Source organism: Callithrix jacchus, chromosome 9, assembly GCF_049354715.1.
Source record: "Callithrix jacchus isolate 240 chromosome 9, calJac240_pri, whole genome shotgun sequence".
In the NCBI taxonomy this organism is placed as follows: domain Eukaryota; kingdom Metazoa; phylum Chordata; class Mammalia; order Primates; family Cebidae; genus Callithrix; species Callithrix jacchus.
In genome coordinates, this window is record NC_133510.1 from 107,169,629 (window position 1) to 107,184,782 (window position 15,154).

Here is a 15,154-nt window from a genome sequence, read left to right on the forward strand (position 1 = left end):
TTGGGTGATGCCCTTTCTCCTTTCTCCTTTCCACTTCTGCATTTTCCAATTTACCTTTAGCGACTGTTCTTTCCTGTTTAAAAAAAAAAATTCATGACCTTGAAGAAGATACTTGGGCCATGACTTCGGGGATGTCACCGCGCGCCCCTCCCACCGCGTTCTCCAGCCCGCGGCCGGCAGGGGGCGCGCGGCCTCCGCCAGGCGTCCTTCGGCAGCGTCAGTTGCCACAGGGCCTTGTGCAACATGGGCTGCGTGGACTGCAAGGCGGTGGCAGTGGACACCCCACCTGAGCTGCAGACCAAAGGCAAGAACGGCGGTGGCCGCCGTAGGTCAGGTACGATCCAGGGCGAAGGCGGTCCCAGGTCGGCGGGCCGAAGCAGGCCTTCCCTCCGGGGCTGAGGGTAAAGTGCCCCGGAGCCCAGGCCTTGAAGCCCCTCACCGGTGTCAGTGACGAACCGCGAGCCACGCTGGAGACCCCAGAAACGCTCCCCCGGGTCACCCCGGGAGACGGAGGCTGGCGGTCAGCCGAGGGCTGCCGCCACTGGCTATGAGAGGTAGGAAGGAGGAGCAGGCCCGCCGCGAGGACCTGCCCGGAAACCTGTCGGAAACCGAACCGAGAGGCCCTTACCCGCCTGATTTCGCTCAGGGCCGGTGAGGGCGTCCTCTTCTTACAAGCACGGTGTTTCCAAAGAAACCTTACGGGGAAAGCCACCAAACCGCCCGCCGAGGCCCGGGGTGCCCCTTCACCCCTCCAGAAGCCCCAGGCCCACTCCCAGCATCCTCCTGCATGGAGAATCTTGTCCGACGCGCCTTTCTGGCCCCGTTTCTCCATGCCCGTGAATCTTGGGCACATTTCCCCCACCATCATCCCGCTTTATCCTTTCACTTGTTCTTCAAGACGAGAAAGCTGCCAGTCTCTTCTCCATTGTCGGATAATGCCAAAAATGGCTAGTGGTTAGTAAGCATTGACATGTGAGGGGCCTTTGGAAGCACTGGGCATGAATCTTAGTTCATCTTTCCAGCCATACTGACATAGCTTTGTCATAAATCCCATTACACAGATGAAGAAGATGAGAAGTAAAGAGGCTATAAAACCCAAAGCACACAACTGGTAAGTGGAAATGCTGGGGTACCAGTTGAGGCCATCTGACTCAAGAGTCCTGGTCAAAGCTGGGTGTAGTGGCTGATGCCTGTAATCCAAGCCGTTTGGGAGGCTGAGGCAGGCAGATCACCTGAGGTCAGGAGTTCAATACCAGCCTGATCAATACGAGGAAACCCCGTCTCTACGAAAACTACAAAAATTAGCCAGGCATGGTGGTGCATGCCTGTAATCCCAGCTACTCGGGAGGCTGAGACAGGAGAATTGCTTGAACCCGGGAGGTGGAGGTTGCAGTGAGTCGAGATTGCACCATTGCACTTCAGCCTGGTCAACAAGAGTGGAGCTCTGTCTCAAAAAAAAAAGAAAAGAAAAAAGAAACCCTGGTCATAGTCATGATTTTGCCCCTCCACATTTTCTATAAGCTTGAGAAAGTGAGGCTCCAAAAAGTGCCTTGCCCAATGGCTGGAATTATTCAATGCTGTAGGATCTGTCTCTTTCAGGGGCTTACAATTTAGTTACAAGGCAGCATATCATGAAGGGCTAAGAGGAGGGGTGAAAACAGCCAAGTAGGGATGGCAACTCCCATAGATGAGGTAGGATTTGGCAGGGGTGTCTGAAGGGAGAACATTCTTGTTAGGGGAAGCAGCCAGTAAGACCATGTCAGAGACAGGGAGGTCTGCATATCCTGCTGGAGTTGAGGACTTGGATTAGGGGAAGGGAAGAATAAAGGAATAGAGTAGGAGCAAGGTCAGGCAAAGTCAAGGTCAGGCAGTTAATTCCTGGCCGTCAGTACAATGAAGAAGTTTGAGCAGGTGTACCCCAAATTGATCTTTTGTGTACTATCCTCGGGATCCTCTTTATATCTATGTCCTGCCATTTATTTACTGTTTTTCTTTAGCTACATTCTTTTTGTGTGTGGTTAAAAAAAAATTACCATCTTAACATACATATATACACGTGTGTGTGTGTGTGTGTGTGTGTGTGTGTGTATTTTTTTTTTTAGAGCTTCGCTCTTGTGGCCCAGGCTGAAGTGCAATGGTGCAATCTCGGCTCACTGCAACCTCCACTTCCCAGGTTCAAGCGATTCTCTTGCCTCAGCCTCCCGAGTAGCTGGGATTATAGGCAGGCACTATCACACCTGGCTATTTTGTATTTTTAATAGAGATGGGGTTTCTTCAGGCTGGTCTCAAACTCCCAACCACGGGTGATCTGTCCAACTCAGCCTCCCAAAGTGCTGGGAATACAGGCATGAGCCAATACACCCAGTCCATCTTAACCATTTTTAAGTGTACAATTCAGTAGTATTAAGTATATTCATATTGTTATGAAGCAGATCCCCTGAACTTTTTCATCTTGCCAATCTGAAACTCCATGCCAACTCCATAACTTATTTGCTTCTACTCCCAGCCCCTGCTATCCACCATTCTACTTTCTGTTTTTGTGAAATTTGGCTACGTTAGATTCGTTATATAAGTTGGTATCATACAGTCTCCATCTTTTTGTGACTGGCTTATTTCATTTAGCACACTCTCTTCATGTTTCATATGTGTTGTAGCATGCAACAGGATTTTCTTTTTAGGGCTGAATAATATTCCATTGTGTGTGTGTACATGTACATATACACACGCACACATGCATATATATACACACAAAGTGGAATATATATGCATATACCACTTTTTAATCAATTAAATATATCCATACTTTTGTATTGAATTATTTTATAATATAGAAAAGCTCACTCATTGTAATAAAACTTGCTAAATGTTTACACACTAAATATATGCATGCAGCCCACATTCAGCTGAGGAAATAAATGTTTTCAGTACCCCAGGAGCCCCCACAATGTCTCCTACTCCCATACCAAGGGCAACCACTACTCTGATTAAAAAACGGAATAAAAGAATTTCACCTATTGACATTTACTTTTTGAAACTTAAATTTAGGCTTATTTTAAGCATTAATCTATGAAAGCACTGCTTTATTCCAGATACTTTTCTTTGTTTTTTTTTTTTTAAATAGAGTCTCGCTCTGTTGCCTAGGTTGGGGTGCAGTGGCTCAATCATGGCTCATTGCAGCCTCAATCTCCTGGGCTTAAACAATCCTTCCACTGGCCAGGCACAGTGTCTCATACCTGTAATCCCAGCACTTTGGGAGGCCAAGGTGGGTGGATCACAAGGTCAGAAGTTCAAGACCAGCCTCGCCAATATGTTGAAACCCTGTCTCTACTAAAAATATAAAAATTAGCTGGGCATGGTGGCGTGCACCTGTAGTCCCAGCCATTCAGGAGGCTGAGGCAGGAGAATCACTTGAACCTGGGAGGCAGAGGTTGCACCACTGCACACCAGGCTGGGTGACAGAGCTAGACTGTGTCTTAAAAAAAAAAAAGAAAATCTTCCCACCTCAGCCTCCTAAGTAGCCCCAAGTGTGTGCCACCAGGCCCAGCTAATTTTTTTATTTTTTGTAGAGGTGGGATCTTGCCATGTTGCCCAGGCTGGTCTCAAACTTCTGGGCTCAAGCAATCTTCCCACCTTGGCCTCCCAGAGTGCTGGGATTACAGGTTTGAGCCACTGTGCTCAGCCTAGATATTTTTCTATACACATACGTATATACATAATTATAAATATTATTTTTCTAGAGATGGGGTCTCACTCTGTTGCCCAGGCCGAAGTGCGGTGGCATGAATCATAGCTCACTGAAACTTTGAACTGCTGGGCTCAAGTAATCCTCCTTCCTCAGCCTCCTGAGGCAGCTAGGATTACGGGGGGATACCATCATGCTTGGCTCAATTTTTAAATTTTTGTAGAGATGGGTCTCACTAAACAACAGCCCAGTCTGATCTTGAACACCTGGCCTCAAGTGATCCTCCTGCCTCAGCCTCCCAAAGTACACCATGCCATGCCCATATATATATATAACTACTGACTTTAAAAATGCTCTTTTTTGTGTCACCTGTAAATACTCTAGAAGCCATCTTCCTTAAGTACCATATGATCTCTAAGTTCCTTCTCAAATTAAAATTACATGGTTAGGTTTCAGGAAACTAATTTCTTAATAATGCAGAAGGTTTTGCTTGAATGACTGTTCAACCAAGCATCTATTATTTATCAGGCATTGGGAACACAGGGGTAAACAAGGCATGATCTCAGTCCTTGAACATACAGTCTCCTGGAGAAGAATGGCGTAGAAAATGCAGTGTCATAATGTGTAATCATAAAATGGATGGGTACACACCACTTCAGGAGAATGGCAGAGGGAGTTAACATCTTGGCACTTAGCATTTAGTATTTCTGCTATGATACACATTCCATTCTATTTTAATTAGCTTGCAAACATTTTTCCTGCTGGATTCTTGAGGATCAGGAATGTGTCTTGTTCACTATCTTATTTCCCGCAGTCCTTGGCATACTGCCATACAGATCGGTAAATGTGTTTATATGACTCATGTGGCAAAGGGCAATTTATTTTTTTAATAAGTGAGTAATCTTCCAAAAGCCAATGCTATTAACATTGACCAGCTTCTCTAGTAAGGAGAGGGGACAGTGTTTTCCCAAAGTGTGGTCCTAAGACCATCTGCAAGAGAATTAATTACATGCTGGGGATGTGTAGATTAAAAACTCAATTTCCTGTTCTCCATTTCAGACTCACTAAATCAGCCCCAGGTTGTTGGGCCAGGAAGCTTCATTTTTGGTGTCGCAAATGATTCTATTTGAACCAAGGCCTGAGAACACCACAGTGAGGTGTTTGGGCCAGTGTCAAATCACCAATTTCTGGGCAGAGGCACCTGTCCTCAACAAAGGGATTGAGGCTGGGTGGAGGGAGCCACTGAAGATCATTGAGGCTGATAGGATGAGTCCAATGCCCTAAGAGGAAATTGAAATCTTTGGAGTGGAACCAAAGATCATAACTGACATGCAGCCATGCAATCTGCAATCAGAAGTTAGTACTACACGATTTACTCAACAATTGTAGAGTAATCTTGCCTTTTGTTGATTTTAACCAGGTAATTTAAATAAAAGTCGTTACTCATTATTTGGATTTTCACACTTGAATGTTTATTTCTTTGTATTAATGTGTACTGAGTATTTAAAGCTTTTATATTAGTTTTTTTTTTTTTTAATTAAGTGTATTTTAGGCCAGGCACAGTGAATCATGCCTGTAATCCCAGCACTTTGGGAGGCCGAGGTGGGTGGATCATGTGAAGTCAGGAGTTCGAGACCAGTCTGGCCAACGTGGTGAAACTCCTTCTCTACTAAAAAAATACAAAATTAGCCAGGTGTGGTGGTGCATGCCTGTAATCCCAGCTATTTGGGAGGCTGAGGCAGGAGAATTGCTTGAATTCAGAAGACGGAGGTTGCAGTGAGCTGAGACCATGCCATTGCACTCCAGCCTGAGTGACAAGAATGAAACTCCATCTAAAAAAAAAAAAAAAGTATATTTTAGATATACAGTTGGATTAAATTTTTGAAAGAACTTGAAAGAAGGAATTAATCTGTTAATGCCTTTTCTTTACCTTCACAAAACATCAGGAAATATTTCATGAATATTCCTCCTATCCTGCTTTCTAGCTGTGAGCATTACTTTGCTGGTAGAAACTAGTCTACATGTATACAACTATAAATGACTATCACAAATAACTCTTTGGTGTTAAAAAAACAAACTATCTGGCTGGGTATGGTGGTTCATACCTGTATTCCCAGCACTTTGGGAGGCCCAGGTGGGAGGATCATTTGATACCAGGAGTTCAAGACCAGCCTAGGCAAAAAGTGAGACTCAGTTTCTACAAAAACAAATAGGTGGGCATGATGGCATGTGCCTGTTAGTCACACCTACTCAGGAGGTTGATGTGGGAGGATTGCATGAGCATGGGAGGTCATGGCTGCTGTGAGCCATGAGCAGGCTACTGCACTCCAGCCTGAGCAACAGAGGGAGACCCTGTCTCAAAAAAAAAAAAAAAAACAGCAACAACAAAACTACCTGTTGGTTTTAGCGGTAGTGCAGTGGTTTTCAGCTTTCAACCTTCAAGTATGCTTCCAACTTTGACAAATATAGAAAAGTTATTTTTGCCACAATTTAGTATGTTTGTGGAAGGTGTGTATACAGAATCTTCAGATGATGATGAGTGTCTGTTAGATGAAAAGCCGAGCTGGGCAGGTGGTGGAAAGTTGTATGGACTGAGAAATAACTTGCTATGAGAAGAATTAAGGGGCCACAGATGCTGGGCGCAGTGGCTTACGCCTGTAATCCCAACATTTTGAGAGGCTGAGGTGGGCAAATCATGAGGTCAGGAGTTCAAGACCAGCCTGGCCAAGATAGTGAAACCCCGTCTCTACTAAAAATACAAAAAATTAGCCAGGCATGGTAGCAGGCACCTGTAATCCCAGCTACTTAGGAGACTGAGGCAGGAGAATCGCTTGAACCTGGGAGGTGGAGGTTGCAGTTAGCGGAGAGACTCTCTCTCAATAAAAGAAAAAAAAACTACAGAGACAGGCAGGTCATACAAATGAGTGAACCAGGGAGTGGTGGAGACTGGAGTGGACTGTACAGAAGGGGCAGCTTCTACTGAGCTTCCCTTTCTCTGGGGTGGGAAAAAGAGGGTAGAGGGTGGTGTTGCCAGACCTGTTTTTTTTTTTTTTCCAGAGAAATTAGAAATCTTTTTTCCAGAGAAACTAGAAGTCTTTTTTTCCAGAGAAACTAGAAATCTATATTCATTATTTTTATGACTTTCCCAGTTTGTGAATGTCAGCAATAATGCAATTAAGTAAAATACTGAGGGTCAAACAAGATGTGATTGCAAGTAAATATTGTCTGTGAATGTGTAGAATAATGTCAAGCTGGCACACATTTTAAAAATTAGAAAAAGATAGTGTCTTTTGAATGTATAGAAGTGGCTGGGGCAGCCAATTTTTGTATGTTTTGTAGAGTCAAGGTTTCACCATGTTGCCCAGGCTGGTCTTTGAACTCCTGAGCTCAAACCATCTGCCTGCCTTGGCCTATTTGGGCCATTTATTGTAAGTGGAATCATATGGTCTATGGTCTTTGGTGAGTGGCTGCTTTCACTTGGCATCATAGTCTCAAGGTTTATTCACGTCGTAGCATGTATTCATACTTCATTTCTGTTTATTGTTGAATTCTAGTTCATAGTATGAATAAACCACATTTTATGTCTATTTTAACCAGTTCTTGGACATTTTTATTGTTTCCGCTTTTTGGCTGTTATGAATAATGCTGAGAAACATCATGTACAAGTTTCATGGAGACACATATTTTTATCTATCTTAGACATAGACGTTGGAATAGAATTATTGGGCCATGTGGTAACTATATGTTTAACTTTTTTTTTTTTTTGAGACAGAGTGTCACTCTGTTGCCCAGGCTGAAATGCAGTGGCACAATCTCAGCTCACCACAGCCTCTGCCTCCTGGGTTCAAGTGATTCTCCTGCCTCAGCCTCCTGAGTAGCTGGGATTACAGGCACATGCCACCACACCCAGCTAATTTTCATGTTTTTAGTAGAGTTGGGATTTCACCGTATTGTCCAGGATGATCTCGATCTCCTGACCTCATGATCCACCAGCCTCAACCTCCCAAAGTGCTGGGATTACAGGCTTAAGCCACTGTATCCAGCCATGTTTACCTTTTTGAGGAATTTCTGTTTCCCAAAGTGTCTACACTATTTTACATTTCTGCCAGCAATGTGTTAGAGCTCCAAATTTCCCACATCCTTGTTAACACTAGTTATTGTCTATCTTTTTTATTCTAGCCACCTTAGTGGTATGAAGTGGTATCTTACTATGCTTTGATTTGCATTACCCTGATGAATAATGATGTGGAGCATCTTTTCATATGCTTACTAACTGTATAACTTCTTTTTACACTGGTAATCCCAACACTTTGGGAGGCTGAGGCTGGTGGATCACATGAGGTCAGAAGTTCGAAACCAGCCTGGCCAACATGGTGAAACCCCATCTCTACTAAAAACTTAGCCGGATGTAGTGGTGTGTGCCTGTAGTCCCAGCTACTCGGGAGGCTGAGGCAGAAGAATTGCTTGAACCCAGGAGGTGGAGGTTGCAGTGAGCTGAGGTGACACCACTGCACTCCAGCCTGGGCAACAGAGGGAGACTCCATCTAAAAAAAAAAAAAAATCCTTTAAAATTCCTCGTTACTCAACTTTAACCATGCCAAGCAGTTAAGATTTTTGGCTTTTGAACTTGATAAGAAATAACCTCATAGGGGAAACCAGTGAGCCTTAATTAGTTTATGACTTAATGGCAAGTGTACAAGGTATTTTCAAAGGATTGATAGGAAGCTTTTGAAACTGTCATTGCAAAATTGTGACAGAGACAGTGAAAGTGATCTGACCCAAACAACTCCATTTTGTTTTCAGCCCCAAGCTGTCCTTGCCCATCAAACAAAGATGTTAACAGTCACTTCCCAAGATATACTTACCTCTTGCTTGGGGAGCAGACCAAGGAACTAGCGGTAAGATTGGAAACCGTGGCCCAGAAGAAATGCAGCTGGAGGCTACAAGATTTTGACTCTCTCTAAACTGCTCTCAAGATTAGTGCTTAAGATATTTTGTAAACCCTAGCCTTGATGGATCAGATGGCACCACTGGGATCCACAAACTGGCTGACCTGATTTTGTTGCCCTCACCTAGGAACTGACTTAGCACAAGAAGACAGCCACCATTGTAAAATGGTGGGGACTAAAACAAAATATTGCCACGTGGTTACAGGTTATGTTCCCAAAGACATGAAACAAGATGGAGGCCTGTAGCCAAGTTTGTTACTGACTATTTTTTGGTTTTGTTTTTGTTTTTAAATAAAGATGGTGTTTCGCCATGTTGGCAGGCTGGTCTTGAACTCCTGACCTCAAGTGATCTGCCCACCTTGGCCTCCCAAAGTGCTGGGATTACTGTTTTGTTGGGTTGACTCAAACAGCAGGCTTATGGGATCCTGGGCCTGCATCCTGACCTAAGTTACCATTTCTTTGACAGAACCATACAGAAAGGCATGCAAAGCACACCAGATTTTCTGTGGCTTAACCAGCCTCACAAATCCTTTTTCATTAATTATACATTTACAAAGAATATAAACAATGATCCTTATTATCCCTTTTACTGGTTTGCACATGGAGAGAGAAGCCAAAAGCCCAACTAGTGAGAAGTTTTTACCCTCTTCCTGGCATATCAGGCTTCTGGGTTCCCTTCCCCATAGGTCAGTCCCCAAGCTGTCCTTCCCCATCCCTAGGAGTAGGCAGAACCAACTTTGGGAGGAGCCCAGGTTGGTCTCCGTTCACTATTGTCATCACAAGAAATATTATCAAAGAAGGATTTCGTTTTGTCATAATAGCAGTTAGGTCCAAGTGGATCTTCTTTATCAGCATTTCTTTCACTGTTTTGGGTATCAACTCCTGAGTCGCCTTTATCTTCACCATTTACAGGCTTCTCCTGTTTCTCAATTTATCTTCTTCTAAGTTTATTATGAAACTCTCTGTCAGTCTCTTCCTTGTTGAATTGTGCATTTGTACTTTCAAAGTCTTTCTCAAATTTTGTTGGCCCATCTCGCGGAATACGAGATCTTCCTCTACCACCCTAATGACCTGCATGTCCTCTCCTTGGTGCTGAAGGAGCCCCTGGAGCTACTTGTCTCTTGCTATCATTTCATAGTTGCTCATTTTCTGGCTTTGAAACTTTGTGTACTTCAGCTCACCTGTGGTCTTGATTCTCTATTGCTTTTTAGCTGGTAGATGGCAAAGGCCTGGCTGATACAGGACTCCTTCTCCCAACAAGTGCTGGAGCAGGTAAATGGGCCAAGGTGGTCTGCACTGCTGGTTACGTGGTTGGGCTTTTCCCAAAGAGTCTAACTGAGGGCTTGAATGACCTTAACATAACTGCATTTTTTAGAGATCTTATATCCTGTGTAAAAGCAAAACCCAACACCCTACTTTGGGGTGAGTTATCACTGTTTGATGTTTCTGTTCCAAAGAACGTCAAAGAGCTTCTAGCATTACCAGCAGCACCAAAGTGCTGCCCAACCAAGGAACTTGGACTAACCTGACTGTATGTGAGCATCCTGCTAAAAGGCCCATAAGAACCCATGGACTGGAATGAAGAAGTTGATGAGCCTAGAGAGGAATGAATGATAGCTGGGTCTTGAGGCAAAGAACACTGGTTTTGGTGGTTCACAGTGAGGTCTCTAATGTCACTTCCATGGAATATATAACATATTCAAAGACTTCATCTCAAGGTGGTTTCAGAAGATCTGTTAGTCTGTCTTCTATACCAAAGGATTAAACTCTGGCGAGGGCTACAGTGGGGTTTTTGGTGTCAGTGGTGTAGAGGATGCCCTCGTAGCCGATTTCCATTTTGGAGATAAGGCTGATCTTGCTGCTGATGTAAGGGCTGCCCTCACTCATGGCACTGCCACTGCTGCTCTGGGCTGCTCACAGAGAGGCAGATCTCATTCTACTGTTGTCCACTCCACACGCCTGCTTGTTCCATTGGTGCCTACAGCAGCCCCTTCAGACCCAACATGGTGGCACTGGCTCCACTACCCTCCCCCAGCCTCTTGTCCTCAAGCTGCAGCATGGTGGCAGTGGCCAGGAAGCTTCTTTATACCTATCAGGGTCATCAGAAAATTGGCCTAAGTCTCCCTTTACTTGCCTAAGGTTCTGCAATGAGAAGGAAACTTGAAGGGGCCCCAAATAAGGGAGATCCTCAGATTATTTCCCTGAAAGTTACTTTTTCAATTTTGGGGAACTACTTTCCCTGGACCTGCCTGATATGGTTGTTAAAAGAGCTGGATTGATCTTACAATGTTTGCAAAGGTTTGGTAGAAATGCCATGCCCAGTGCAAGAGAAAATGAGTTGTACTGTCTTCCTGCCTAGGCAACAGAGCAAGACTCCATTTAGGAAAAAAAAAAAAATGGAAAATGAGCTGTGCTGTCCTCCAGCCTGGGCAACAGAGTGCAACTCCTTTAAAAAAAAAAAAAAAGAGTTGCTTTCCTTAAAGTTCTGAGGTTAAGGGAGTTAAAGTGTTTCAGAGTGCATTCCAGAGGGTTGCAAGCTGAAGATAATTTATTACCCATTTAGACAGAGAAGCAAGAATAGGCTGGGCACAGTAGCTGATGCCTATAATACCAGCACTTTGGGAGGCCAAGGCAGGTGGATCACCTGAAGTCAGGAGTTTGAGATCAACCTGGCCAACATGATGAAACCCTGTCTCTACTAAAGATGCAAAAATTAGCCAGGTGTGGTGGCGCACACCTATAATCCCAACTACTCTGGAGGCTGCGATGGGAGAATCACTTGAATCTGGGAGGTGGAGGTTGCAGTGAGCTGAGATTGTGCATTGCTTTGTGGTAAGTTTTTAAATTAGAAAGTATGAGTTCTTCTACTTTGTTCATTTTCAGATTTGTTTGGGCGATTTTGGGTCCCTTAGATTTCCTTATAAATTTATGGATCAGCTTGTTAATTTCTACAAATGACAGCTGGGATTTTGATAGGGATTACACTGAATCTTTAGATCAATTAGGGGACTATTGCCAACTTAACAATATTAAGTTCCTTAATGTCTTTCAACAATGTTTTGTAGTTTTTTGAGGGCGTGTATGTGTGTATCCTATTCCTTAGGATTTTCTACATAGGAGAAGTAAGATAGTCTTACTTCTTTCTTTCCAACTTGGATGACTTTTAATTTCCTTATATAATTGCCCTGATTAGACTTTCCATTACAACTGACTAAAAGTAGCAAGAGCAGACATCTTTGTCTGTTCCTTATCTGATGGGAAAAGTATTCAGTTTTTCACCATTAAGAATGATGTTAGTTGGCCAGGCGCAATGGCTCATGCCTGTAATCCCAGCACTTTGGGAGGCTGAGGCAGGTGGATCACCTGAGGTGTGGAGTTCGAGACCAGCCTGACCAACATGGAGAAACCCCGCTTCTACCAAAAATACAAAATTAGCCGGGCATGTTGGTGCTTGCCTGTGATCCCAGCTACTTGGGAGGCTGAGGCAGGAGAATTGCTTGAACCTGGGAGGTGGAGGTTGCAGTGAGCCAAGATTGCGCCATGGCACTCCATCCTGGGCAACAAGAGTGACTCTTCAACTAAAAAAAAAAAAAAGAAAAAAAAAAAAAAAAGATGTTAGTTGTGGGTTTTTCATAAATGGCCTTTATCAGGTAGAAAATTTCCTTCTATTACTAGTTTGTTTAGTGTTTTTATCATGAAAAACTGTTAGTCTGTCACATGTTTTTCCTGCATCTATTGAAATGATCATGTGGTTTTCATTCTTTATTAATATGATGTATTGAATTGTTTTATTCTCATGTGTTTAATCAACCTGTGCAAGGCTTATCTTGGGATAAGCTCCACTCAGTCATGGTGTATAATACTTTTATATATTGCTGTATTTGTTTTGTTAATGTTTTGTGGATAATTTTTCTTGTCTATATTTAAAAAGGGCATTGGTTTGTGGCTTTCTTTTCATGTGATGTCCTCTGGTTTTGGAATCAGGGTAATATTGATTTCATAGAATGAGTTGGAAAGTATCCCCTCCTCTTCTGTTTTTGGGAAGAGTGTAAAAATTAGTGATAATTCTGTTTTGGACTTTTGGAAGAATTTATCAGCGAAATCATCTGATCCTGGGCTTTTCTTTGTGGGAAGATTTTTATTACGAATTCAATCTCTTGTCTATTCAAGATTATAGGTCTGTTTAGCTTTTCATTTCTTTTTTTTTTTTTTATTTTCCCCTAGGCTCAAGCAATTCTCATGCCTCAGCCTCCCAAATAGCTGGGATTACAGGTATATGTCCCAAATAGCTGGGATTACAGGTATATGCCACCACACCTGGCTAATTTTTGTATTTTTAGTAGAGATGGGGGTTTCGCCTTGTTGGCGAGGCTGGTCTCCAACTCCTAGTATCAGGTGATCTATCTACCTTGGCCTCCCAAAGTGCTAGAATTACAGGTGTGAACTATTGCAGCAAGCCTGATCTCTTCTAGACTCAGTTTGGGTAATCGTCTTTCTAAGAATTTGTTCATTTCATGTAGGGTATCTAATTCTTTAGCATATAATTGATTTTTTTAGCGGTGTTAATGTGAACCAGCTTTGCATTCCCAAGAAAACCCCACTAATTTGTGGAATATTATTATTCTTTTTTTATATTGCTGGATGCAATTTGCCATGATTTTGTTGAATAATTTTGCATCTTTGCCTATGAGGGATATTGATTTACAGTTTCCCTTTCTTGTACTATCATTGTCTAGTTTGGGTGACAGGATAATACAGGCCTCATAAAATAACTTTGAAAATGGCCTCTCCCCTTGTATTTGATGGACAAGATTGTATAGATTGGTAGGGTATCTTTTATTAAATTTTATTGTCCTCCTGATATTCTGCTCATAGGTGTGTGTGAGAAACAGAAAATGTTACTGAATCAGAGTGTTCTAAGTTGCTTTCTTCAGTTTTCTCTTAAACTTTGGGATTAAATCTGTTGAAATACAATGTAATGGCTGGGCGCAGTGGCTCACACCTGTAATTCCAGCACTTTGGGAGGCCGAGGTGGGCAGATCACTTGAGGTCAGGAGTTCCAGACCAGCCTGGCCAACATGGTGAAACTCTGACTCTATTAAAAATACAAAAGTTAGCTGGGCATGGTGGCAGGCACCTCTCTTATATCAGGATAAAAAAATTGAAGTCATGAATATATTTTGCATATGATAAGGACATTTTTAAAAAATGAAGTCCAGAGGGCATAATTAAGCCAATGGTAGTTCTCTCACAGATGAGAAAAATTTGATTTCTTTAATTTTACTTTTATTTATTTATTTATTTATTTATTTGAGACAGAGTCTCATTCTGTCGTCCAGGCTGGAGTGCAGTGGCGCAATCTTGGCTCACTGCAATCTTTGCCTCCCAGGTTCAAGTGATTCTCCTGCCTCAGCCTCCTGAGTAGCTGGGACTACAGGCATGTGCCACCACCCCCTAATTAATTTTTTGTTTTTTTCAGTAGAGACAGGGTTTTACCGTTTTAGCCAGGATAGTCTCCATCTCCTAACCTCATGATCTGCCCGCCTTGGCCTCCCAAAGTGCTAGGATTACAGATGTGAGCCACCATGCCCAGCCTATTTTAATTTTTTTGTAGAGATGAGATCTCACTATGTTGCCCAGGCTGATCTTGAACTCCTGGGCTCAAGTGAACCTCCTTCCTCAGCCTCCCAGTTGGGATTACTGGCCTGAGCCACCATGCTCAGCGAAAAGCCTGATATCTTAAGTCATTTTTAAAAGGTGATATACGAAGAAAAACTTTAACATTTTATTTTTTCATTTAACATCCTTTACTTATTTATTTATTTACTTATTTATTTTTGAGACAGAGTTTCGCTCTTGTCAACCAGGCTGGAGTGCAACAGCGAGATCTCAGCTCACTGCAATCTCCACTTCCTGAGTTCAAGCAATTCTTGAGTCTCAGCCTCCAGGCTGGTCTTGAACTCCTGACCTCAGTTGATTTGCCCATCTCCGCCTTCCAAAGTGCTGGGATTACAGGCATAAGCCACCACGCTGGCCAACATGTTTTATTTTTTATACTCAATGATTGTTGTTTTTTTTTTTTGAGACGGAGTCTTGCTCTGTTGCCCACGCTGGAGTGCAGTGGTGCAATCCTGACTCACTGCAACCTCCACCTCCTGGGTTCAAGTGTTTCTCTTGCCTCAGCCTCCTAAGTAGCTGGGACTACAGGTGTGGGCCACCATGCCTGGCTAATTTTTGTATTTTTAGTAGAGACAGGGTTTCATCATCTTGGCCAGGCTGACCTCAAACTCCTGACCTCTTGATACTCCAGCCTTGGCCTCCCAAAGTGCTGGGATTACCAGTACGAGCAACTGTGAGTGGCCTATACTAATGATTTTTTAAAAGCTCTGTTGCATTGCTTTTAAAATGATTTTCTTATCTTATTAACAGTATCAATATTAAATTTACAACTAGGTGAAAGGAAGGTGTATGTTTCCTTCTTCCATTTGGTCCTTCAGTTACTCTTCCACGTTCCCTGTGGTAG

At 43.1% G+C, this 15,154-nt stretch overlaps 1 protein-coding gene and 1 pseudogene across 1 annotated transcript in view; one reads left to right on the forward strand and one right to left on the reverse strand.

Moving 5' to 3' along the window:
• The first annotated feature begins 221 nt into the window (after positions 1–221).
• TXNRD1 (thioredoxin reductase 1) overlaps positions 222–15,154 on the forward strand; it is a 116,614-nt gene continuing 101,681 nt past the window's right edge. The window contains 1 exon segment of the mRNA NM_001256419.1: positions 222–334. Coding sequence (NP_001243348.1) covers positions 244–334 — 91 coding nt within the window. The 5' untranslated portion in view covers positions 222–243.
• Positions 9,219–10,634, reverse strand: LOC103795403 (protein LSM14 homolog A pseudogene; annotated as a pseudogene).